The 26,140-nt window shown below is 35.3% G+C and overlaps 1 protein-coding gene across 2 annotated transcripts; it reads right to left on the reverse strand.

Annotated features, from left to right (window-relative positions):
- Positions 1–19: 19 nt before the first annotated feature.
- Positions 20–26,063, reverse strand: pdcd11 (programmed cell death 11). 2 transcript variants are annotated; one of them, XM_051867143.1, is made up of 36 exons: positions 25,956–26,063; positions 25,588–25,699; positions 25,318–25,455; positions 23,696–23,863; positions 23,431–23,592; positions 22,690–22,798; positions 22,045–22,220; positions 21,310–21,417; positions 20,312–20,521; positions 19,208–19,332; positions 19,055–19,115; positions 18,818–18,964; positions 17,985–18,236; positions 17,563–17,688; positions 17,270–17,467; positions 16,114–16,284; positions 15,554–15,767; positions 15,283–15,435; positions 13,555–13,667; positions 11,962–12,449; positions 10,279–10,341; positions 10,073–10,157; positions 9,869–9,958; positions 8,397–8,502; positions 8,031–8,208; positions 7,853–7,912; positions 5,870–5,992; positions 5,661–5,783; positions 5,240–5,408; positions 4,930–5,136; positions 4,683–4,826; positions 2,836–3,086; positions 2,428–2,596; positions 1,854–2,007; positions 1,520–1,685; positions 20–478 (listed from the first exon to the last, which is right to left on the reverse strand). In XM_051867143.1, the coding sequence occupies exons 2-36, from the start codon at positions 25,684–25,686 to the stop codon at positions 307–309; spliced, it is 5,478 nt and encodes a 1,825-aa protein (XP_051723103.1). In that variant the 5' UTR covers positions 25,687–25,699; positions 25,956–26,063; the 3' UTR covers positions 20–306. The 2 variants fall into 2 exon arrangements, with proteins under 2 accessions (XP_051723103.1, XP_051723948.1); XM_051867988.1 differs by having other exon boundaries at positions 25,588–25,714; positions 25,956–26,043.
- Positions 26,064–26,140: the final 77 nt, after the last annotated feature.

A 26,140-nucleotide genomic window follows, 5' to 3' on the forward strand; every position in this document is an offset into this window, starting at 1 on the left:
GTATAAAGATTTCTGGAGCTTTAGATAGCAGAATTTTTATTGCAAAACTTGAATTCCTTTGTTACAACAATATTTTTTAAATCCATAATCATCGTTTAATCGAAGAAGAAAAAGTGGCTATTTATAGACATTCAATGATATGACAGAAGATGCAAATTTAGGAAACACACACACACACACACACACACACAAATACACCTCCAGAAATGTGTCAATAGGAAAAAATGAAGCCGAGGAATGAAAAAAATGGGAGGAAGAAAAGATTCTTTGTCCTCAAATACTGATGCAAATGCAAAATAGGTGGTTCTAGCTGGCGGCTTCTGCTCCTTTCGACTCCACATACTCTATAGCTTTCTGTTTGACCGCCTGGATGGTCTCAGGTGTGCCGTTCGTCTTCTCGTACTCCAGGTAACGCTTGAAGAAGAACTTGATCTTCTTTACCGACACACTTAGGTGAATCACACGGTCAAAAATCTCCCTGGAGGAAAACACAGAAAAATATTTTCAAATATGTGTTGTGCCAAACACAAAAAAAATCTGAATTGAGATCAGAATTTATAGGATTTTAAGATTCAGTTCCACTCTACGTATAATAAAAAAATGTCACAAAAAAAAAAATAAATAAAAATAAAGTAAATAAAATAAAAAGTCAAATAGAATAAATAAAAAATAATGCAATAGTTTTCAATGTAAATTAAAAAATAAAATTAAAATACAGAATAATATTAAAAACAAAATAAAAATAATACAACATTGTTGTATATCAATACAAGTCTGCTCTCATCCACTCAACCTGGGACACAATATATTGGTGGCCATATTAGCATCCTATCCATCAATATTATTATTATTAATATTTTTTTTTTTTTTTTTTTTTTTACACAATATTGATGTTGACTGATATGGCCAATATGAGGGCTTATTTGTAACTTTCAAATAAATATTTTAAATTAATATTTTTAACTTCCAAATAAGTAATTGTTTTAAACTAATATTTAAAACAAAATCAAAATCAATAATGCAATAAGTTGATTTGGTTACAAGAGATCTTATTAAAAGGGTTTAAAAATGAATGGAAAATTCATATATGGACTATAGCCACGTTTCCACCGCAGGAACTTTCCCCAGGAACTAGCGTCTTTGGTGTAGTACTAGTAGTGTTTTGACCACAGGAACCAGGGTCTAAATAAAGTTCTGGGTAAAAATTTCCCCCTCAGAAAGTCCCTGCTCGTGAGGTAATACTTTTTCGAAGTTCAGGAACTTTCGGGGGTGGGACTTGGGCGATGAACATGCTGATTGTCTGGAACTGGAAGACGGCGCAGTCCTACATCACCAGACTTAATCTTCATGGTGCTTTAGACCCTGATGGAAATGCAGACAGCAACAGGTCTGGGGGAAAACATTTCCTGGGACAAATTGTTCCGGGTAATTTCGGTGGAAAAGCGGCTAAAGTGAAGTAAAATTCTTATAGTGCTTCTTATTTTCACTCTGACCAGTATCACCCTACAGCTGTGCTTACCTCACTTCCTTCTGAGAGCCGTGCTTCACCAACAGGTCTATGAAGACTGACCACAGGTCTGTGCGTTTGGGGTAGGTGCTCAGGACCTTGTCAAACATGGATTTGGCTCTCTCAGTATTCCCGTACTGAAACTCCAACCGGGCAAATTTGGCGATCAGGTCCACATCTTGAAAGGCAATGAAGAAACAATGCATGACGGGCAGCCTGCAGGGCCTGGATATCATTTACTTTTTTAACATAACTTTTTTAGATTCATGATCATGAATGAATCTACACCCAGTTTTAATGCATGTATAAATGTGGGAAATAATTATGACATGTAGCTGGCACTCACGTTCTTTATTGGACAGGCTCTGCAGCGCCCTCTGTAGGAGGGCATTTGCAGCGTCGCTCTGACGCTGTCGTAGTAGGAAGGTGCCGTAACTCAGATATACAGCTTGCTCGTGTCTGAAGCGTTTCACCATGTTTTTATAAAGACTCTCTGCCTCCTACACACACACACACACACACACACACACACACACACACACACACACACACACACACACACCCCAAAGGTTAATACTGTGATAGAGTTTCAAATTTGACTGCTTTCATCAACAAAACAGCTTGGGATACACAATATATTGGTGGCCATATTAGTATCAATCAATATTAGAAAAAATCCAACAATTTTTTCTTCATTTATTTTTACATCATTGATATTGAGAACTGATATGGCCAATATATGTAAGGACATTTTTCATTTCCAAAGAAATAAATACTTGTCCATATGGCATTTCATGCTGTACATTGTATTGTTCTGATGGCTTATAGCATGCGTTTATCATATGTTTGAGCTTTTCTTTAATGAATTAATGTATAAATAGTGTGAAAAGGGACCTTTTCACATCAGACATAATGCTCACTTTGATCTTGTCCGACTTGGCATAAATTTCGGCTAACTTCTGGTACACAGGAAGAGGTTCACAGTATTGGGTGGCCCGTTCAAAGATTTTCTGCAAACTCTCTTGTGTCCCGTACATGTTCTCCAGATTCAGCATGGCCACCCACACATTCAGCTTCTCCTGTTCCTCTCTAAACACACAAACAGACTGGTTAATAGTTGTAAAATTTGATTTCATTTGGATGTTTTTCAAAACATTTATGCTAAAAGGGGGCAGAGCAACACACCAATAATCCTTGTGTGTAATTTCATTGCAACTACAGACAAAGTGGAATCTAAGACAATAATGACTGCTTTCAAACAGGTTTCCAGTAGCAGTATGTATGTTGTTCTTATTTAATGGCAACCATACTAAACTAAAGTCTTTCACCTGAATGAGATGGTTTTAAGGGCTCTCTCGGCGACCACACGCGCTTGCTCGATCTCCGTGGCCTGCAGATGGAAAGCCATGTACTGCAGCCAGAGGAGGGAGCTGTCCGGAGACGACAGGAGCAGACGCTCAAACGCCGTTGTGCTGTCAGGTCGTACAGACGTGTCCATGAGTTCAGCCTCCAACTTGCTGAGCTGCTGCTCCGCATTCTGCTGCTCCTGCTTTAGCTCCTTACGGGACTTTTTCACAGGCTGGAGAGAATGAGGAGCCGTTTATTGTGTGTTTGCAAGCTATGCATTGTAGCAAATGATTTTTCAAAGTTGTAAATAAAGATTATTGGAGTAAGTTTTACAAGAATACACTTTTTCAGTTTTTCTACAAAATTTCATGTTTAATTCAACGTGTTTCTTGCTGTTTCTTTGTAAGTGCTTGAGAAATTTACTAGTAATTTCTGAGTGAAATTTTTTCAAAGCAAATCCATCAATTTTTTTTTGTGCGTGCACCTTTCATTGTGATTGCGGAAAAAACTCTGTTGTGATATTCAATAGTCTACATGGAAGTAACTTAATTTTGATGCAAGCCATGGCTCAAGAGCAGGAAAAAGTGCAACTTTCATTACAATTGCAAGAAATATCGCTCTATTCCCTTGAGGGACATGGTGATTGAAAAAAAAAAAAAAAAAAAAAAAAAAAACGTTTGCATCCCCCCCCCTGAGAACTTTGCATTTGTTCGCAAAACATTTGAGTTTCCCTAAGAAACTTTGCGTTCGTTCATAAAATTGCTTTCCCTGAGAAACTTTGCATTAATTCACAAAACTTTTGCTTCTCCCCGAGAAAATTTGCGTTTGTTCGTAAAATTTTGCGTCCCCCTAAGAAAGTTGCATTAATTCACAAACTTTTGTGTTCCCCCTGAGAAACGTTCTGTATATTCGCAAAACTTTTGATTTCCTCCGAAAACCTTTGCGTTCATTCGTAAAATTTTGCGATCCCCTGAGAAATTCTGTTCGCAAAACTTTTGCATCTCCCAGAGAAAATTTGTTAGTTCACAAAACTTTTGCTTCCCCCCTGATTTTTTTATTTGTTCGTAAAATTTTGCGTCCGAGTAACTTTGCGTTAATTCACAAAACTTCTGCGTTCCCATGAGAAACTTTGCATCTGTTTAAAAAACTTCTGTTCCCCCTAGAAACGTTCTGTTTGTTCGCAAAACTTTTGCATCTCCCAGAGAAACTTTGCGTTTGTATGTAAAATTTTGCTTCCCCCTGCGAAACTGCGTTAATTCACAAAACTTTCGCGTTCCCCAAGAAACTTGCGTCTGTTCACAAAACTTCTGCATTCCCCTGAGAAAGTTGTTTGTTTGCAAAACTTTTCATTTCCTCCCAAAACATTTGTTCATTTGTAAAATTTTGCGTTCCCCTGAGAAACTGCATGTAAGCAAAACTTTTGCATTCCCCAGATAATTTTTTGCATCTGTTCACAAAACCTTGCGTTCACGAGAACCTTTGCATTCATTCCCACAACTTGTGTTTCACCGAGAAACTTTAGTTTGTAAATTTTGCGTCCCTCTGAGAAACTTTGTTCATTTGCAAAACTTTTGCATTACCCTCAGAAATGCTGCGTTCAGTTGCAAAATGTTCCTGAAAAAAAAATCTTTTACATTCCCCCAAGTAAATTTTGTGATGAAAACAATAAAAGGTGGAAGTAAAAACTATACAGCAGTGCTTTAGTGAATGCAAAGTTTCTCAGGGAATGCAAATGTAATCTCATATTTTTGTCCATCATGTCCATTTGGGGGCTCCGTACAACAGTCTACATGGGAGTAATTTAGTTTTGATGCATGTGTGAGCTCACCTTGCTCTTGACTTCCTGCTCATCCTCACTGGATTCATGGGTGTCGTCTACTGCGGCAAAAGGTGTTAAAGAGCACAATGTTGATTCCCATGGGAAGCCAAGTGTCACCTGCAGCCGTTTTGGTTCCGTTTTCTCATGTTTACCCTAAACATTCAGGCAACAATTGTGTTACATATCAGAGAGGAAGTTGTACACCTATATTTTGAAATAATCAATCATATTTCTCTGAAAAGAGAAGATGTGTCACCTTTACTTGGTCAGACTTTTTATTCGATGTAGTTTCTTCCTTCTCTCTGAAAAACACATCTACACCACTGTCACTGTCCTCTGTTTTTGTTTTCTTTTTCTTCTTCTCTTTTAAGGTTTTCGTCTCTCCTGTGCATTCTCCCTTCACTGGGCATGCTTCAACTTTTTTCCTTTTTATCTTCGGTTCATGTTTCTCATTTTCTTGTTGCTACAGGGATAAAACACAAGGTCAAATCCATCCTCTTCAAAACTAACTGTCGAACACAAACACACACACACACACACACACACACACACACACACACACTTACTTTGCTCTCAGAAAGAGCTCGTCTCCTCTTGGCGACCATTTTGTCATGTTTCGCTTTCTTCTCTCCCTTCAGACGCAGTTTTAGATCAAGGGATTCTGGAAGTAGATCTGGTTTCCCAGTGTCCTCTGACAGCAGAGACAGGTTCACGTGGCTGTTCTCTGCCTTCACACTGAAATTTAAATTCATTTATATGAAAAAAATGCATGTTTAAGCTGTTTTTAACTGAAAGCAACTTTATCTTAAGTTATGTCAGTGCCATTGTTTTGTCTCAAGATGCACATCAGTAATGTTTTTTTTTTTTCCCCTAAGGCACATTTATAAAAGCTACTTAAATATCCTAATTTAACTAAGACCTAATCCTGGCTTAATCTAAGCCCTGTCTGTGAACCCAGGCCCATGTGAAGTTAGAAATACACATTACCTGAGAACCTTGGCTGTCACCAGTGCATTCAGGGTAATGTGTTTGGAAAGAACTTTTGGATCATCCATGAAGTATTTTGTAGCGTGCTGGAACTCGACTCTTCCTGCGATGACCCTTGATAACCTTTCATACAAGAAAAATTATTTTAAATTTAACTCGGGAGACTAGAATGACTTCATTAACAATATGTGCATCAAAAGATGCTTTACCTCACAAATACGCCTTTATCATTTATAGATTTCACATATCCTTTGATAATCTGGCCCTCTTTTAGATCAGAAATTGACTGAATTTCTGGGTCTGCAACATTCTTATGCTGGTCCTTATGCAATCTGCAGAAAGGGGAGAATGAATTGATTAAAATGATTTAAAATAAAATTAATTAATGGCCAAAAACTTTTGGGCACAATACAATAAGTCAAACCTAAAAACTTGAACTCATTTTTATACTGAAATCTAACACAAAGCAAATCTGAAGTCTGCTTTCAAGAAGACAACAAATGGAAATGGTTTGTCAGATGTCCACATGAGAACACAATGTTTTCATTAATTATTAAATAGTTTCAAATGACTTGTAAGATTGGTGGCCAAAAAATACAAGCCAAAAGAAAAAAAGGACTGCCATCATTTGCACAATTACGCTGGATGTTCTCAAAATTCTGAGAAGAAAGCAAATGATGATATGGGTCAAAGACTGACACAGACCACCCATTTATTACATCAGGATACACATCATGCTGCTGCTGGTTTCTCAGGATGGAAAGAGCACAAATCACAGCTGTGTTCTTCTAAAATGTTTACTTATTATAACATTCAATGTAACTATTGTTAGAAAAAAACAGGACGAAACATGGTCTTTAATTTCTAAATGGCCACACGCTTAAAGGATTAGTTCGCTTCAGAATTAAAATTTCCTGATAATTTACTCACCCCCATGTCATCCAAGATGTTTATGTCTTTCTTTCTTCAGTCGAAATTAAGGTTTTTGTGGAAAACATTCCAGGATTTTTCTCCACATAGTGGACTTCAACAAGGTTGAAGGTCCAAATTGCAGTTTCAGTGCAGCTTCAAAGGGCTCTACATGATCCAAGATGAGGAATAAGGGTCTTATCTAGCAAAAAAAACAAAAAACGGTAATTTTCTAAAAAAATAATACATTTTTTTATACTTTAACCACAAATGCTCATCTTGCACTCCTCTGCGAGGCGCCAAGCATTACATAATTACGTTGGAAAGGTCACGCGTGAGGTAGGCGAAGTTGTTTTACCTTTTTTTTTTTTTTGCAAAGGGCGTTTGACTTAGTCTTTGCATGTTCACTTTGTAGACACTGGATCGTGTGACCTTTCCAATGTGATTACGTAATGCGTGGCGCATTGCAGAGCAGTGCAAGACGAGCATTTGTGGTTAAAAAGTTTTTTTTTTTTTTTAAGAAAATGACCGATCATTTCGCTCGACAAGACCCTTATTCCTCATCTGGGATCGTGTAGAGCCCTTTGAAGCTGTACTGAAACTACTGTTTAGACCTTCAACCTGTTGGTAGCCAGTGAAGTCCACTATATGGAGAAAAATCCTGGAATGTTTTCCTCAAAAACCACAATTTCTTTTTGACTGAAGAAAGAAAGACAAACATCTTGGATGACATGGGGGTGAGTAAATTATCAGGAAATTTTAATTTTGAAGTAAACTAATCCTTTAATTCCAACATGGCATGAAAGAAAAATAAAATAAAATAGAATATATACAATAAAATAATGAAAGAGGTAAGAGTTTGAAGAGTAATTAAAAAGAACCAGATTAGGAATAAGGTTATTTTAGGAGTCAAGTGTATCATCCTGAGGTTCTTTGTTGAATATAGTTAAAAGAATAGAAGCATAAACACCAAGAAAAGTTATTGTTACAGCTACCATTTATTAAAAATTATTATTGTCTGTCATTATAACGTTATTGCCAATGTAATATTTTTTAGGTAATGTATTAAGTTGTTTTATTTTTCTTATTTATTGTATTATACCATCCTCTTGTAAGGAATCAATATCAATAAAACAAATGTCAAATAAAAATAAAACAATAAAATAAAAATAGACAAATAAATGTAATTGATGAAAAGGTCCTGTTTTAAAATGAAAAGTGATTGCTTGTGTGATGGAATATCTTCAACCAGTTTCATCTCATTTTGACACTTGATAATATACCTGGAGGGACGTAATGAAACTTTGAATTTCTTATTTTTAGTCTCCTCCGTAATATAGCACCTGGAAAAAAAAAAAAAAAAAAAGACACACACATTAACAAACTTCACATCTTAAACCTTCTTTGCAGGACAAATCCTCAAGACATTCAACAAACAATTCCAGCTAGGTCATGACTCACCGGACTAGTTGGCCCCGTTTGTAGGGCTCTAGTGGGTTGTCTGCGTATGCATCAGAGACATCCATTACCGAAGCAAAACCCCAATTCCCAAATGGCAGTTTGAGCAACAGTCCCAGAAAAGGCGTAACTTTCCAAACCGTCGCCATAGTGACCAACCCTTGCTCCAGCTTGTACATCCCTATAGCAACAGCACACACAGGAAATGCTAAAGAGACTCGAGGGACAACTGTAACGTGCGTCATGAGTGCAGAAGTTCAACATCAATGCAATGTGACTCAGCGTTTGTCATAACAAGGAGAAAATATGGAAAATAGGAAATGCTGTCGCATCAAATCTCCACTGACAGCACTGAGAGTGCAGTATTACCTGTGAGTGACAGGGAAAGCTGAAAAGATTTGATGGAACCAGTACTGACAACCTTTGCAGAAACAGTCTGTCCTGGTTTAAAAAGATTCTTTGGGTGTTTAGCTTGCTGTGGGAAAACAAATTCAAAAGTTAAAGCTTGTCTGTTACCACGTGAATTCAAAGAGGACCTATTATGCCCTTTTACAGTCTTGATTTTGTTTTTGATTAATTCTTTCCAAATAGAGCTATTCAAGTCATCTGATTAATTTTTTTTTTTATATCGCAGAAAAACAAAATATCGTGCCTCCCTAATATAGAGATTAACTCCCTTTGGAGTGACTTTATGTTTTGTAACTTTGCAGACCTTTTTCCTGTTCAAACAGCAACATTACACACTAAATAAAGTTGGAAATGTTAAAAAGAAGCAAAATAGGTCCTCTTTAACAATACATGCATTTACTCAGCACATAATGCATTGAAATTACTTTTACTTGTTACATTTTATACCATACTATACCATTAAATTAACTTTCAAGAAATTAACATACGTTTATGTTTATTTTATTTACTGAACAACACAAATGAAAACTTTTTATAATGAGCAACGCAATCTTGTAACGCATTGCTTTTAAAACACTGAATTTAAAGGATTAGTCCACTTTCAAACTAAATTTTCCTGATAATTTACTCACCCTCATCTCCATATCCTTCTTTCTTCAGTCGAAAAGAAATGAAGGTTTTTGATGAAAACATTCCAGGATTATTCTCCTTATAGTGGACTTCAATGGACTCCACTGTTGAAGGTCCAAATGTCAGTTTCAGTGTAGCTTCAAAGGGCTTTAAACGATACCAGACGAGGAATAAGGGTCTTATCTAGCGAAACAATCGGTCATTTTCTTAAAAAAATACATCTGTATATGCTTTATAAACACAAATGATCGCCTTGCAAGTGCTTCCACTTTCTGTATTCTTCAAAGAGCTTACACTGTATGGTCTACGCCTTCCCTATTCAACTTACGGAACGAACGCGGCGGCAGTTCCGTTTTTTTTACTGTAAGTAGAATAGGGCGTAGGAAATACAGCGTAAGCTTTTTGAAGAATATGTAAAGCGGAATGGTGGAAGCACTTGCAAGGCGATCATTTGTGTTTGTAAAGCATATACAGTTGTATTTTTTTTTTTTTTTTTTTTTAAAGAAAATGACAGATCCGTTCGCTAGATAAGACCCTTATTCCTTGTCTGGTATCGTTTAAAGCCCTTTGAAGCAGTACTGGAACTAATTTTGACCTTCAACCGTTTGGAGGCCATTGAAGTCCACTATAAGGAGAATAATCCTGGAATGTTTTCCATCAAAAACCTTCATTTCTTTGCGACTGAAGAAAGAAAGACATGAACATCTTGGATGACATGGGTGAGTAAACTATCAGGAAAATTTCATTCAGAAGTGAACTAATACTTTAACAAGCAAGGAAAACAAACCAGCACAGAGACTCACCCCAGGTTTGGTGATCATGGCTAACAGCTCAACGGTTCCAATGACATTGGGCTTCACATGAACTTCTAAGGTTTGTGTTTTTTCGTCGTACTGAAGGGAAAAAAAAAAAAAGAAAAAAAAAGAAAAAATTAGCAACAGTTCATCAGTTCAACAGTTCATGCAGTTTGACATTATATTTGCTGTTCTTTTGATTTTAAAAATTACTTTTGATGGGTAGCATAAGACGTCATCTCCAGGTGTGTATTTTTTCATTGTGTCAACTGACTGCTCATCAGCATCTTTCAGTTTTCTGGAAAAGAAAGTAAGAGTGAAGGTCTGTAGTATTGCAAAACTTCAAATATAAAACACACACACAGACAGCAAATGTTTCTATATGCTGCTTGCGCACATATAGCTGTAGTGACGTATACCTGGGCAGAAGACTGAGTTCAGTGAGGGAAACACCAAAGTTGGGGTGAGAGATTGGCAGGAACCTGTTGTAAGAGAATTTATGAGAATATTCAACTAAAATCAATGCTTTGCCAAATTAAACTTTTCATGCTACCCAAATGTCAAATAAAACAATGTCAAAAGTCCATAAAAGCTGACATTATCATTATAGCACCGCTGAATAGTATTCATCCACAATTTTGGGCTACTGCACTGAAACATGCATTGATGTTTTTGACACTTTTCTCATGTTGACATTATTGGGGCCTAAAACTCGTCAAGCGTCAAAGAGTGTAAAAAGTGCTTTTAGCAAGTAAATAGAACTCAAGTCTGAACTGCAACATTAAAATGTGATTTAAATTAAGTTATAAGAATGGTCATTCTTTTTCTTCCCTCCAAAACTCAATGTTGCAACATGTGGCATATTCCTCAAACACAGCCACAAAGACAAAATATGAACTAGGAGCGAAATGATATGAAATATATAATATTATGGGTATTTAATAATAAATAAATAAAACCATAAATAAACCATTTTAAATACAAAATAAATAAAAGTATTTGAATAAATTGAATAAAATGAAAAAATAAAATTAAACAAAAGAATAAAATAAAAAAAACAAAGCATTTAAATAAATGGAAAATTTATACATATACATACATACATATATATATATAAATATATATATATATATAAAATTGATGAAAAACTTAAAGGGGTACTCCACCACTGGCAAAATGGGCAAAAAAACCCCAAAAGCATTTAAATACAGTAGTCAACATTTGAAGTGGATCAAAAAAGTTCAAAGTTGTCCTAAGAAGAAGGTTTTAGGACAACTTTAAGTAAAGGTTTTAATCCACTCCAAATGTTGACTACTACAATTTAAAAAAAAAAATAAAAAAAATAAAATAAAATGGGCTTTCAATAAAACTTGGCTGCCTATGCCACAGAAAGGTGAAAACATTTTTGAAATCAGTGCTACCTGACTACAGAAAATAGAAAAATGGTGTCGTCTTCACTTTTGCCAAACAGGTAGGAAAACTTCAACACCCACAATGGACTGGGCATGTTGCCATCCAAGGCCACTTCCACCAGTCTGCTATGGATACGCTTGACCAGGGTCAAATACTGCCTTGCTTTAGTAGGAAATACTTCTTAGCAAACTTTTAGTCTTGTATTGTTCCCGGGTGTAAGAATTCAAAAAGTAGAGTTGCTTTCGGTTTCCAGTGAAGGATCCAATGCATGGCTAAAGGCTGCAAAGAATCGTAAATACAGAGAGAACGCCATGACGGACAATCTGAAAAACCTCTGCGTTTGTAGTCAACTTCAAACTGGATGACTACGTTAGGCCAAACAGAGGAGAAAAACTGAAAGAAACGGTCATTCTGTCAGTTCCGATATAATTTTCAGTGCTAAACCTACTCTTACAATAACTGTTCTGTTAATAACCCTCTGTCGATCCGACTGTCCATGGGTTGGGATACAAAAATGCAGAAGTATAATCTGTAGTTTTCACAAAAGCCCTGGAGCTGTCAAAAGACTTGAATTGAACTAAAGGGGAATTTCTCAGTAAACATTGTTCATTTACATATACTAGCAACATTGTAACAATACAAAGCAGGTTAAAATCGGTAAAGTTACACTTTAACACAGCTGTATTTACTTGTTGCCACGAACTGTGTGCCCTCCAATCACTCTGGCTTCGACCTCTGTCCCGATCTTCAGGGATGCTGTTGGGAAGCTGCCAACCGCGGGAGACTCCTCTATCTCAGACACATGGATATTTCCTGTGGTCCCAGACGGCAGCGCCACCAGCACGCTCGTGGGCTTCACCTTCTTTACTGTGACTGTCATCACTTCCCCAAGAATCAAGTCATTGGATCGACCACTGCTCTTGGATTTGGTCTCATCGTGTTTGGCATTAGAGTTCTGGTATGCTACAAGAGGAAGTCCTCCTAATTCCTCGCTGCTCGGGTCCTCCACTACCACATTCAGACAGGAACCAACTGAACATTTCTTTGAATCCAAGATGTTATTTACGTGAGCCCGAAGGGGAATGAAGGTCAGGTGACCAGTGTCACCCAATGAGATGACAGCAAAGTCTTTATCAGTGTACTGGATTGTTGCAGAGAGTTTGGAGTCCTTTGTCAACTGAAGAAAAATGAAAAGGATTAACTTTAACAGACCTCCCTTTAAATGATTAAGGGTGTTTTGACACTTAGTTCGTTTAACCCTTTACGCTCTCGGAGCGGTTCAGTGTGTATATGTGAACAAACCAATTGATCTCAGACCCCCCTAAAAGGACCCAAAAGCAAACTGTACTCAGATCACCTCCGGAGGTGGTCTGAGTACGGTTTGTTTGTTGTTCAAATTCTTCGTGATACGTGAAAGCATCGAGGTCTCAGTCCGCTTTATGTTTCGTTTTAACAAGTGTACTTTTAGGCTCGCCATTCCCGCTGTTCCGTATTTCCCGTCACTACTGACAACAAGGTCCATTTGCGATCGCGTTCCGAGAGGAATGCTTAATATATTTGCGATATAAAATAAATATCGCATTCCTTTGTTACACTTAATAAACTACTAATGATCACTAGCAGCATGTAATCTTGGTTAATGTTAATATTTACAAACCCATTACGTTTATATTTTATATAGTAAGGTTCATAGGTTTTTTGTATGCATAGAAAAAGTTGTTTTTAGCAATATTATACACACACACACACACACTATATATATATATATATATATATATATATATATATATATATATATAAAATATATAATATATATATATATATATATATATATATATATATATATATATATATATATATGATTCACAGCAGACATGAAGATTAGTTGATTAGGTTGAGCCAGTCATGTGATGTGATAAACTTCTGATCAGTTATCCACTGCTTATTTTTTCTGGGTTTTTTTTTATTTTAACAATTGGAAAGATGCAGCAGTGTTTCTGAAAACACAGAAAGTTGGGGTCTGAGTTCTTATGAAGTTGTGGTGTGAACAAGAAAGGGTCTGAGATCACTTCAATGCTGAAGAGGACCAAAAAAAAAAAAAAGAACTGGGTTCTCTTTTGAGTCCACTAGATTGTGAACATCAAAAGGACTGAGGTCACTTTCGGCTGGTTCCCTTTCTGGTTCACTTTAAGTGAACTGGGTTTGGTTCTTTTAAATGAACTATATGTGAAAACACCCTAAGTCAGATGCTGTGGATTTACAAGGCTGTGAGTTGAACTTACCAGCTTCTTCTTCTTGATCAACTTTGGAAGCAGCGACACATGTACCTCAGACTTTAAAGGGTCGACATGGAGAATCACTGCACTGAGTTTGCAGCCCGGAGTCACATTCACACCTGAAACATTTACACAAATCTAGTTAGACGAGAACTAGCATGTTATCCATCCATGTAAAGAACTGAACATTTACATACAACCACTTTTTGAAGTTTTAAAGTCATATGTTTTTTCCACTTGATGTAGACAGTCCAATATGAGTATCACTTCAACAGCAACCGGTTCTTTTTGGAACCAAACCATTTAAGATTCAGTTCTAATAGAAGTTCTGTAACATTTATATTCTTACGCAATTGCTAAACAGTGTTGCTCTTGTAAAACTATTAAAAATTGTTTACGGTCATTGGAATAAAGGTGAAATAACAAAATTAAAATATTAGATTAAAAATTTAAACTTATTTCACTTAGTTGCATAGGGCAACATTTATAATTTTTGTTTATTTACTAAAATGAATAAAACTAAAACTGAAATAAAATTTAAATATTTTTTAAAAATATAAAAAAAAAAAAAAAAAAAAAGTCAAAAAGCATTAATTACTACAACTAAAATTAAAAGAAAAACTGAAAAGAAAAAAGACTATTCAAAATTTTAATAAATACTATATTAGTATATAAATGAGGGCTGTCCTCGACTAATTATTTTTCTGGTCGACTAGTAGTTGTTCATTTTAAGCATTAGTCGACTAATCACACGTTTTTAAGTAAAACATAAATCATAATAAAGAGCCTTTAATTCCTACATAGCCTAATCAGCGTTCAAGCGCACGTATAAAGCTTGCCACATCACACTGATTATGAATGCATCGGGGAAAAACAGCAAGGCGACTGCTTTAACATTTTAATAATTAATTAATAAACTAGTGTTTTCTGTATTTTCGGCTGCAGTGATGAAGTTGCTGACTTGTCATCTCCGCAGTAGTGAACGCGCCTATATGCATGTTTCATACAGATTACATAACCTGCGAATATTTGTTTTCTATTTGAATTGATTCATTTAAAAGTAGACATTTTGCTTTCTATAGATATATTTTCATGTCTGTGTCTAGTTTTGGTTCTCCCTTTTTTTTTGCGCACTGAAGTTCACAGAGAGAGACGGCCTGTTGGCTTTCATTATTTTACAAAAGCACAACGTTTTATTGTTATTGTGATAGCACACAAATAAAAGTAGACTCTTCACAGATTCAAAAGATGTATTACTCTTATCTGTATGACCAAAAATGATGAAGTCTTTTAAGTGTAAGTGTTCGCATCGGCACCTCCAAGTTAGCTGTTATGTCCTTCGTGTTAACAATGTTAACGATCTCTCCGTCACAGAGTGCGTGACTTCGCCACTTCCTGCGGATTTTTTCCCACTGCGACTAAGCAACTAATACAATTTGGGTCAACTAAGCCCCTTCTCGGCTACTAACGGTTAGTCGACTATTAGGGGGCAGCCCTGATATAAATAATACTAATATAACAAAAACACTGTAGATGCGAAAACAAGAATAAAATGGTTGACTTACTGAATCAAGTCATGTCAACTTAAAATGGACCGAGAACTGTTACTGAGTTGTGTACTTAACAGTAAAAGTTGAAAACAGTGTAATTACAAACTAGTTACATTTGGAAAATTGTGTTAATAAACAGAAATTTATTTAAAAAAAAAAAAAGAAAAAAAAAGGCGGTCCTCACCTTCTGTGTGGAACTTTGAGGCCAACACAGTGGCTTTACTGAGCCGATCTGAGCTCAGTGTGACCGAGCCATCCTCTCTGGTATCACCCACTGTCATCTTTATTTTATCTCCTAGTGATACAGCAGAGAGCTGTTGTAGGACATCAGACTCCCCTGGAGACAGACAGAGAGTTGGATAACTTCATTAAAGACACTAAAATATAGTCCAAAGTGCAGAAAACAGAAGTCAGACAACATATTGTTTATTGTTCATCAGAGCCCACACCCATACCTCTGCTAGTAACCATCTCAAAGATGTCCTTCCTGTCCTTCAGACCCTGGAACAATCTGGCACGGCTTCCTTCCTCCAAGAGACTCAATTCTGACACCTTCAGGCTGACCAAAAACCTTTGTTTTTCTTCATCCAGATTGGTCACTTTGGCAACAACTGTCTGGCCGATCTCAAAGATGCCTGATGTGTTTGTGATGAACTGGTCAGCCATGGCCTACAATGAGAGAAACAACGTCAAATCTACACTAGGGATAAGTAAACAAGTGTTGAAGTAAGCAATACTGCTACTGCTAGTTGACATCAGAAATACTAGTTTAATTTTTTCTGCACATTTATGTTTTGCTTATAGGCTATTGGTTATGAGGGACAATACCAGAATGAAAGTTTTACTTTTATACTTCTAGACTTGACAACAACAGCGGAGTTACAGTAATTTTGTTGTCCTTTTTGTTTAATGTCTATGTATGCTTAAATGTTCATGACATTAGTTGTGGTACGCATCCCTAATCAACACCATTTTCACACAAAATACCATCCAAACAACCAAAATGCTAACATACATCTTTAGGAGCGAGGCCGAAGAGTCCGTGCGGGAAACTGACGAAGACTCCATAAGGCATGATGTTCTTCACCCAGCCAATCATCTGCATCCCCACCTGGAGCTCAGAGAACTGCTGCGGGATGTTGTCGTCCTCCATATAGAACTTCAGTAGGGGTTTCTTGGTGAGGGTCTGAACAGGACTAGGTTAAGAAGAACTAAACGGTATCCCACGATTTCGAACAAACAACTAAACAAAATAACGTCATTTCCTAGAGGTTGTGACAAAATGTTAATTGCTGCAATATATTTAAAAATATTTAACTAATTTGAATTCATTATTTTTTTTTAAAAATCGGATGGAATAAATGATTCAATGACTTATTCATTAAAGCTTCACTTGTTTCTTCACTGGATGAATCGATTTTATAGTAGGTGAAAAAAACAGTATGTGAAAAAGGAAGCCTGTCCGAATTCAGAGTACTCATAAACGAGCAGGCAAAAAGTACCCAGATGACCTACTATGTCCGGCGAGATTCTGAAGTGTGCATACGATGGACACTTTACTATCCCACAAGGCCACGGGAGAGGATTTATGAATGGAGGTGAGTGACAACATGGCGAATGTAGTACTGGATAATATTTATACTATAAAGAACATATTATTGGCAGTCATGAAGTAATTACTTATTCAAAATAAGTGCAGCCAAAGACTTCACTCTGTTTCATTACTGGATGAATCAGCATTTTTGAATGAATCTCAAAAATGACGACAATTTTTTTATCAGTCACTTGTCGCCACCTACTGGTGTAATGGATACAATCTTTATTTGAAGCGTCAAGTCACTTTCAAAAGTTGATTCACTCTATTTTGATCACAGACATCAGTGTTTATATCTGAAACATAAGCTTTTATCCCAGTATTTTGGTTTCATATCTATACATGACAACTGCTCTCTATGGTTCAGCGCCAATGCAGATTTTAATGTTTGCTGTGATCGTACTTGTCAAACTTTAACAGACAGCCAAATCACTCTAATTTCGGAATAAGATAACATGTTTGTTTGAATCAAGATCATGATCTTTTAACGATTAATAGCGCAGCTCTAATACAGGTTTTTTAGTTGCTAAACAACTTATTTTTACTGACAACGATAAGAATGGTTGAGTGAGGATACAATGCCCTTTTTCTTGGTCTTGCTGAGACACATTATATTAGAGATGGTGTCGCCCTCCTCCAGCGCCGTCCACAGGGGAATGCAGTTGCTCACATGGTCAGAGAGATGCATTGTGGGTATGAAAGCTGGCACCTCCTCGGGAACAATGGAGACCTCCAGACCATCCACTACTTTGCGGCATACTCTTGCACTGACTGTCTAAATAGGAAATGACATAAAGAGAAATATGTACGAATTCATTTTCTGTGGTTTGCAAAGATAATAACTATAAAAAGTTGTTTCAGTCAAATTACCTTTCCAGACACAAAGTCAAATTTCTCAGTTTGCGCCTCCTTTATATCTCCCTCAGAAACGGCCTTGAAGGATAAACATAGCTTCTTATTTTCCGGGTCACAATTCAAGACTTTGGCCTGGACAACCTGTAGAAAGCAATTAAAAGAATCCCCCAAGTGTTAATTAGTGTGAACTAAAGATGAAAACACTTCAAGAGACACAGAATTGTGTGACTGGAATAAATTTGACAAAACACAGCATTTAACTTTGACTTTTTAATCTTTACTTATTTGATCAAAAATATTAAAAGTTAAAATGTAATGTATTCCTGTCACATTCCAAAGCTGAATTTTCAGCATCATTACTACTGTAACTTACTGATCCCAAAGTTTAAAAACACTTTAAATAGATGCACTTGACCATTTTTAAATATTGCTCTGACCTGGCCAACGAAGAAGAGACTTTCTGGATTATCCACAAGCTCAGTGGACAGCTCCGTTACAGGAACCAGACCCTTCACATCTTCGTAGAAACGAACGATGCAGCCAAACTTCTTCACACATACGATGAAGCCGTGAGAGATGCAGCCCACCCTGGCATCAGAGTAGGACTGGAAGAGAGGGAGTGTGGACTCAACAAGGGCCTTTTTCTTGGTCAGGATCAACCTCTTGTTCTGAGCATCCACTGATAATACCTAAAAATTAGGATTTAAAGAAATTTAGAATTAAGAATCGACGTTAAAATAATCAGAAGAAAGGCTACAAAGACAACCAAGATTGATCTGACACACTACAGAAAAAGATGTAAATAACTGGCTTAAAACCATTTTTTGTGTGTGTGTGAAAATACTAACATGCCTAAGACTTTTGCACAGTAGTGCATATCATTACTCCAGTCTTCAGTGTCACATGATCCTTCAGAAATCAGTCTAATATGCTGATTTGATGCTTAACAAACATTTCTTAACAGCTGTGTGCTTTTTTCATGATTGTTTGATGAATAGAAAGTTCAAAAGAACAGCATTCATCTGAAATAGAAAGCTTTTGTAACATTATAAATGTCTTCACTTGATCCATTAAATGTGTCCTTGTTGAATAAAAGTATTCATTTCTTTAAAATTTACTGACCCCAAACTTTTGAACGGTAGTGTATAATGTTACAAAAGCTTTCTATTTTAGATGCTGCATGACATAATAATAATAATAATAATAATAATAATAATTAAAAAAGAAAAAAATTATTATGACTTTATCATCTCTGGTTCAACAGCCTCACCCTGCACTTGACTTTCAAACCCTCAAAAAACCTCTTCTCTGGGTTATGTAGGACGACATCGGCAAGGTGAGTTCTGGGTATCATTCCTCTGATGTGGTCTGTTATTCTCACGTTAACGCCATGTTGCTGCAAACCCGTAATTTTACCCTGAAAACCAGAAGCAGCATGTGACCAGCATTACATTGATTGTTTTATGTGACATTTGCTGCAGATCCATTTCTATTTTGTCTTGCCCACCTCAACAATTTGTCCCACTTTGACGTCTTGATATCTGAAGAGGGTCGTTTCAATAGTGCTCCTATAAAACAAAAGAAACAAACAACAAATCATAGAACAAACTAGTCACCCAGAACACCCTAGCAACCACATAGTGACTTCATATCAACCAACCTTCGCAGTGTGGCCAGGTGAATTTGCTCCACAGGACTGTAATCTATGATTCTCAGAGTGTGTTCAGGCTGGGACAGCAACCGGTTTGGGTTGAACTCTTCATTTGGCTCCTTCATGAGGTTTTTCTACATGCAAAAATCAAATAAAACTTCAGACTCACAGACTGGCTCCAGTTTTAAATATGGATATTTCTCTTATAAAAACCCATGGCTTCTCTTCAGAAGGCATTTATTAACCACTGGAGTCATATGGATTACTTTTATGATGGATGGATGTGCTTTTTGGAGCTTCAAAAACTCAGGCACTATTCAATGCCATTACAAAGCTGGGATGAGCCAGGATATTATTTAATATAACTCTGATTGTGTTCATCAGAAAGAAGAAAATCATATACACCTAGGATGGCTTGAGGGTGAGTAAATCAAGGGATAATTTTCATTTTTGGGTGAACTAAATGGTCTCGGGTTGGTTTTATAATGCAGGTCCAACTTTAATGAATTTTATTACTTATGCGGGTATAATACAAAAATGAGAACGATATTTGCTTCTAATTTACGTACACTGCCAAATCCCTGCCTAATAACACACAAATCAAGCACTATAAAAAGGATAAAAACACACATATTACAGAACCTTCATATTTAATGGTATTTAATTATTTTTAAATTACATTTAATAGACTATACTTTCATGAAAACATTAGTAACTGGCTTGTAAAAGGTGTCATAAAACCAACCAATTTCATTTCAGCTAGTTGACAAGAGAGCAATAACTAAAACTAAACAATAAAATCTATATTGAAATAAAATAAAAATGTCAAAAACACAAATTAATAAAACTTTAAAATTGAAATATAAAAATTTGATTTAAAAAAATATAAAAATCAAAATATTAATAAAAACTTCTCAATAATTCCAAAATAACACTGCATTATACATTGTAGTTTACATCTATACACAAGTTTTTCATTGCATTTACAGCCTGTAGGGTTTCGAACACTTCAAAAACAATGAATCATTTCAATTGATTCAGAGTTTCAAAAAGCTTTGTTTCTCCCATCACTAGTGTGTAGTACATTATTGACAATATCTGCTTCATACTCACATGCACAAAAGCTGTGGTACCGTCAGGCATCTTCATCAAGGCTCCTGAGTGATAGTGCAAATCTGTCATCTTACAGCCCTGCACCACCTCACCCAGCCGCTCGCTGAAGTACTTATCCAGCACACCACCCCCTGGTGGCAGAAGATGGCTGCGCAGGGACAGGCTCACATGCCGCGTGGACGGCTCCACATGCAGAACCCGTGCCAGGACCTGAAAAGAGTGGGAAGATGCAGAAACAACTTAAATACTGACAGTTAGTATTATTTATATACTATTAAAAGTTATTCATATTTTGAATTAGCTTTTTTTTATTTTAATTTTAGTTACATTTTTAGTAATTTTAGTAAGTGTTGATTATTATAGCATTATTATTTAGATCTACTGTCACGTGAAAGATTGCAGCGATAAGCATTGTAGACGTTGACAGATCTTGATTTTTGGAAAATTTAAATAACCACTTTCCTAGCGTTAGGATCTTTTGGAAGGTCAGGTATTTTTTTTTCTTTCTTTCTTTTTTTTTTTTTTTTCACGTATCTGGTCTTCTCATCTAACTAATGCACCAGTGGGCGGGCCAAAGATGCAATGATGTAGAAGGCGGCGTTGATTTAATTCAGAATAAAAGCTGTTTTTGGACTAACAAGGAAGTTTTAGTACAATGTCAAAAGATCAAGGAAAATTTGATTTCTGAATTCAAGACCCCTTTAAATATTACTATTTAGATTTGATTTTTTTTTTTTTTTTTTGTTATTTACTTTATTTCCAGTTAGCAAATTTAGTTTCAAATTTAGTTCTTAACTTAAACTAAATGAAAATTAGAAATTTTACCTTGGCAAGTTTTTCATACAATATTTATATTTAATTTTACCTTTATTTTAATTAACAATTTAATAGTTTTAGTTAACAAAAATAACCCCCCTGAGAACAAAAAAAACACATAGCCATCAAAAACACTTTACAACAATTTTGAAGCACTGTTACTATGGTCTTTGGACTTATACCTCTTGTCCTTGGCTGTAGGTAGATGCCTTGTCGTCATCAAGGTGCAGAAAATTAACCACTCCGGTGAAAGATGAAAGATACGTCACAATAAGCCCGTGAGGAGTAACCTGGAATGACAAGACATTGGTGGACAGTTATATCAGTGTCTCAAAGGTAAAGACACTGACCTAAAACACTTGTTTAAAAAAAAAAAAAAAAAAAAAAAAAAAAAAAGGGAATTTAACATTTAACAGCTTTCTTTCAGTCGTACATTAAACTGGAGGAAGCATTTTAGCATTGACCATAAATTGCTACAGTGCCCACCCACGTCTTCAACAGCCTTGTATTTTTTCAATTCATTTCTCCCATAAAGATTTAATAAAACTCTTTGTTAAAGCATTATAAGTCATGAATCAAGTCAATCAGCTATGAGGCGAATAATATTACAAACTCTGATTTGAAGCAAAAAATTTGAAAATCAGACAAAAACACAAAAGTAAAGACTGTGTTCTTAACAGCTTTAGTGAGAGGGAAAAACTACAATCCATGAAGCATTGCAGACAGCATAATCAAATTAAAAATGGAGAGAAATAAAACTACTAATTTAAAAATATATATAAAACAATATATTTCAAGTTTTTGCAAAATATGCATATATATTATTTAAGATATGAAAATTTTATAGCCTTAAATTTGATAAAAATGAATTTAACTTTTTGTAAGGATTTTTAAGGACCTGCAGGGTCCCTGCTTACCCTCTTTACGCGTCCGCGGATCAGGAGTCCGGGCAGGATTGCGTCTAGAGTCCATCCATGCTGAATCGTTGCAACGGCCTTTGCAAGAGCCTGGGGATTCTGGGTCAGACGGACCACACGTCCATCGTTCTTGACTTCCTCTATCAGGATCGACATGTACTGACCCACATTCAGATCTGAGATAAACAGGAAACTTTTATCAGCTTTTATCCTGACTCAGGGACAGTTCTCCCAAAAATGAGAAATTCTGTAATTGCTGTTGTCATTCCAAACTTGTGTAACTTTATTATTTACAAAAGAAATAAGAGAGAGAAAAAAGACAACACACCACAGGGGCAAATAGAAGAACAACCACAAATAATATTAAAAAAAACAAAAAAAAAAAACAATACATCTCATGACATAACATTAAAGGTAAAATTGTAAATTTTATTTTTGATTTTACTTTTAATTTTCTAGGACTAGTTGATGCCATACAGGTTTGGAATGACATGAAGATGAGTAAATTATGGCAGTTTTAATTTTTAAGTGAATTACTGGTAAACCATTATGATGTGGGTGATTCAGCTTGCCATTGAACTATAATAAACAGTTTATGTACATGAATCAGATGTAATGTTGCTGTATTTGCACCTGATTCTCTACCTTGTTTTGAAGCTGTGCTCTTTTTGGGCAGGAAAGCTTTAGTGCCACTGATTCCAATGTCAACCAGGTAGCCGTGATCTTCCACACTCTCCACACAACCACTCAGTGTCTGAAACATTAGGAGGGTTTGATCTTAGTTCACCAGTGACAATTACTCATAAAAGATTCAGCAAGAACTGAGTCATATACACTACCATTTGTTTAAAAGTTTAGGGTCAATAACATTTTTTTTTTTAATGAATTAAAACTTATTTAGCAAGGGCACATTAAATGGATCAAAACAACATTTATAACGTTACAAAAATGTTCTATTTCAAATAAATGCTGTTCTTTTGAACTTCCTTTTTTATCTAAGAAAAAAAAGTACAAAAAAAAAAGTTTCCACAAAAATATGAAGCAGCACAACTGTTTTCAACATTGATAAGAAATGTTTCTTGAGCATCAAATCAGCATATTAGAATGATTTCTGAAGGATCATGTGACTTTGGAGACCCAAGTAATATGCAGTTAGTTACAGCATTCCTTTTTTTCCCCATTTTTTTTTTTTTTTTTACAATTTCTTTATTTGTGAAGTTGCCAGTTAAAATATATAAGTCTGTTTATTTTACAGATTTATTTTTTTATTTCTTTTTTTCCAAATGATTTATTTCTAATTTATTAAATATTAAGTCAAATAAATATAAATTATATCAGCTTTATATCGGCCTACATATATTATCAATAAAAGATTGCAAAACTCACCATTCCAGGTTTCAAAGTGCCGGAACTCAACACCTTGTTAACCTCTTTTGGGTTGATTGACACTTTAAGACTAACATTACCCTCCTTAGCGGAGTCTAAAGATGACACAACACATCTGACCAGCATTCCAGGAGTAAGTAGTTCTGAGAGAGGGACAACTGCCTGTGAAGAGTAGACAAACACAAACAAAATGCATTATACTGTTACATATACAGCAACGTTTGCATACATTTTTACAGTTTCTTTCCTTGTGCAGTTGTGTTACCTCTAAACTGTCCTCAGAGTCCAGTCTGTTATTAAGCATGTTGGTGTAGGAGTCACAGATGTTGTAGATTGGCAGGTAACCAACGAGACCGCTTGGGAGACCAACTACCACCTCAAACTCTGACACTTCCTTCACGCAACCCAGCATCAGAGTGCCAATATTCAGATTCTAGACAGAGAAAATGGGGAAGAGATCTGGATGATCAGACACAAGTGCAATAGCATGACTCTTTTCTTTGTTTGCTTGTTTTTGTAATTATTAAAAAAAAAAAAAATTGTGTGTGTGTATTCATATTTATTTATATACATGTATGGGTCAAAATGACTGATTTTTCTTTTATGCCAAAAATCATTAGGATATTAAGTAAAGATCATGACTTAATATCAAAAGATATTTTGTAAATTTCCTAACGTAAATATATCAAAAATGTACTTTTGTGAGTGGATATGCATTGCTAATGACTTCGTTTGGACTTCAATTTGTCAATATTGATTTTTTTTTTGCACCCTCAGAATCCAGATTTTCAAATAGTTGTATCTCGGACAAATATTGTCATATATATATATATATATATATATATACACACACACACACACACACAGAGAGCTGGGTAGTAACGGATAACATGTAATCTGGATTATGTAATCAGACTCCAAAAATCAAGTACTTGTAATTAGAGTAAAATACTTTAAAAAAAACTCGTAATCAGACTACAGTTACTTTTTTATGGATTACATGATTACATATTATTTACACAATGGCAGTTAGTTGTTCACAATTCATTGATTCTCCTAATTTTTCATTTTTTTAACATTTATTTTTTTTCCCATAATAAACCTGCCACTTATATACGTTTGTGATTCTTCGAGTTTTTCTGGCGGTGAGGGGGAAATAAAGATGAAATATAGTTGAATATATATGAAATTAAGATGAAATATATTTATTAAATAATATAATAATAATATATGAAATATGGATGAAATATTTGATGTAGCAGTGATATTGCTGTAAATTTCAATATTTGTTTCTGTAATGTTGCTGTTTTCTAAATGTACTTAATTTTAAGTAAATATGTTTTAAAATCATAAGATGCGATTTTGTTTTATTCAGTGTTACTATCAGCAAACACTAACAGGTACATTAGTGTTAGTATTTTCAAGTATTAACTGTCCATACATTGCACTTTAAAAAGAATCTGTTGAGGCTCTTGTTGGTGAATAGAATATATTTTTTTGGAATATATTTTTTCTTTTTATCTTTCAAAATAGTACAAGATTATCCTACAATATATGTGACATCAAATAAGGGTGAGCACAAAAGTAATCTAAATGTAATCAGTAGTAGTCAGATTACATTACCAAAAATGATTATATTACTGATTATAAATTGTCATGTAATTTTTTAATCAGTAACTGATTACAATTCATATGTAATCTACCCAGTTCTATATATATATATATATATATATATACATACAGAGCTGGGTAGATTATATATGTGTGTGTGTGTGTACATATATATTATATATGTATATTTATGTGAGTGTATAATTTGAAAAAAAAAAAAAAATGATATAAATATGAATTAATTTTGTCTTATATATTTTTTCTCTACAAAATTACCCGAAGATGAAGAATTTCCACAGTAGTGGCAGAATTAAGTTTTAAATTCTCTACATCCACTTTCAGTTTTTTAGTTTTTTCCTCTTCATCCTGTTCCACGTTCCTCTTCTTCTTCTTTTTAACCGCTGTTTCACGGTTCTGAAAAATATTCATGTACATTACACTCATGACAAGCTGTGCAAACAACTGTATGCTCATTGATCTTAATCACTGTAGTCACCACCACCATCATCATCATCATCATCATCATAATCATAATCATAATCTTACTTCAAAAAGATTGTCCACATCATGTGTTTTAACACGTTTGGGCTCAGTGGTCTTCTTCTCTGCACCGCCACGGGGGAAATCTTCCTCCATAGATGCCATACTGTACCTTTACCTAAACAGAAGGGCTCTAGTGAGTTCCATAAAACATATTTCGAGTCTTATTAGAAAATAATTACCATCTTAAAGGCAATTCATTTAACTAACCAAGAACAATTAACCATACACATGCCTGCGTGTCTGCACATGAGAAACACAACATATATACCTATACTAATGACACAACGTTTAATCAAAATATTCCTTACATTTAAATACAAAAGATAGGTCATTAAACCCCCCAGCAGTAACAACAAACTGATTATACTTACGCTATAGAACTTTGTGAATCAATGTAAAACGCTTTCATGCAAGTAAATCACACATGTTTCTCACACGCGTACTATCATTACGACCCGGACGTAAACACTGAGAGGCGGAACTTACGATTGCACCAAAAAGAGAAAGAATCAACCAATAGGATGATGGGATTATTAGATTGGCGTCCTGTAAACCT

The sequence above is a fragment of the Ctenopharyngodon idella genome, chromosome 1, assembly GCF_019924925.1.
Source record: "Ctenopharyngodon idella isolate HZGC_01 chromosome 1, HZGC01, whole genome shotgun sequence".
Lineage (NCBI taxonomy): Eukaryota > Metazoa > Chordata > Actinopteri > Cypriniformes > Xenocyprididae > Ctenopharyngodon > Ctenopharyngodon idella.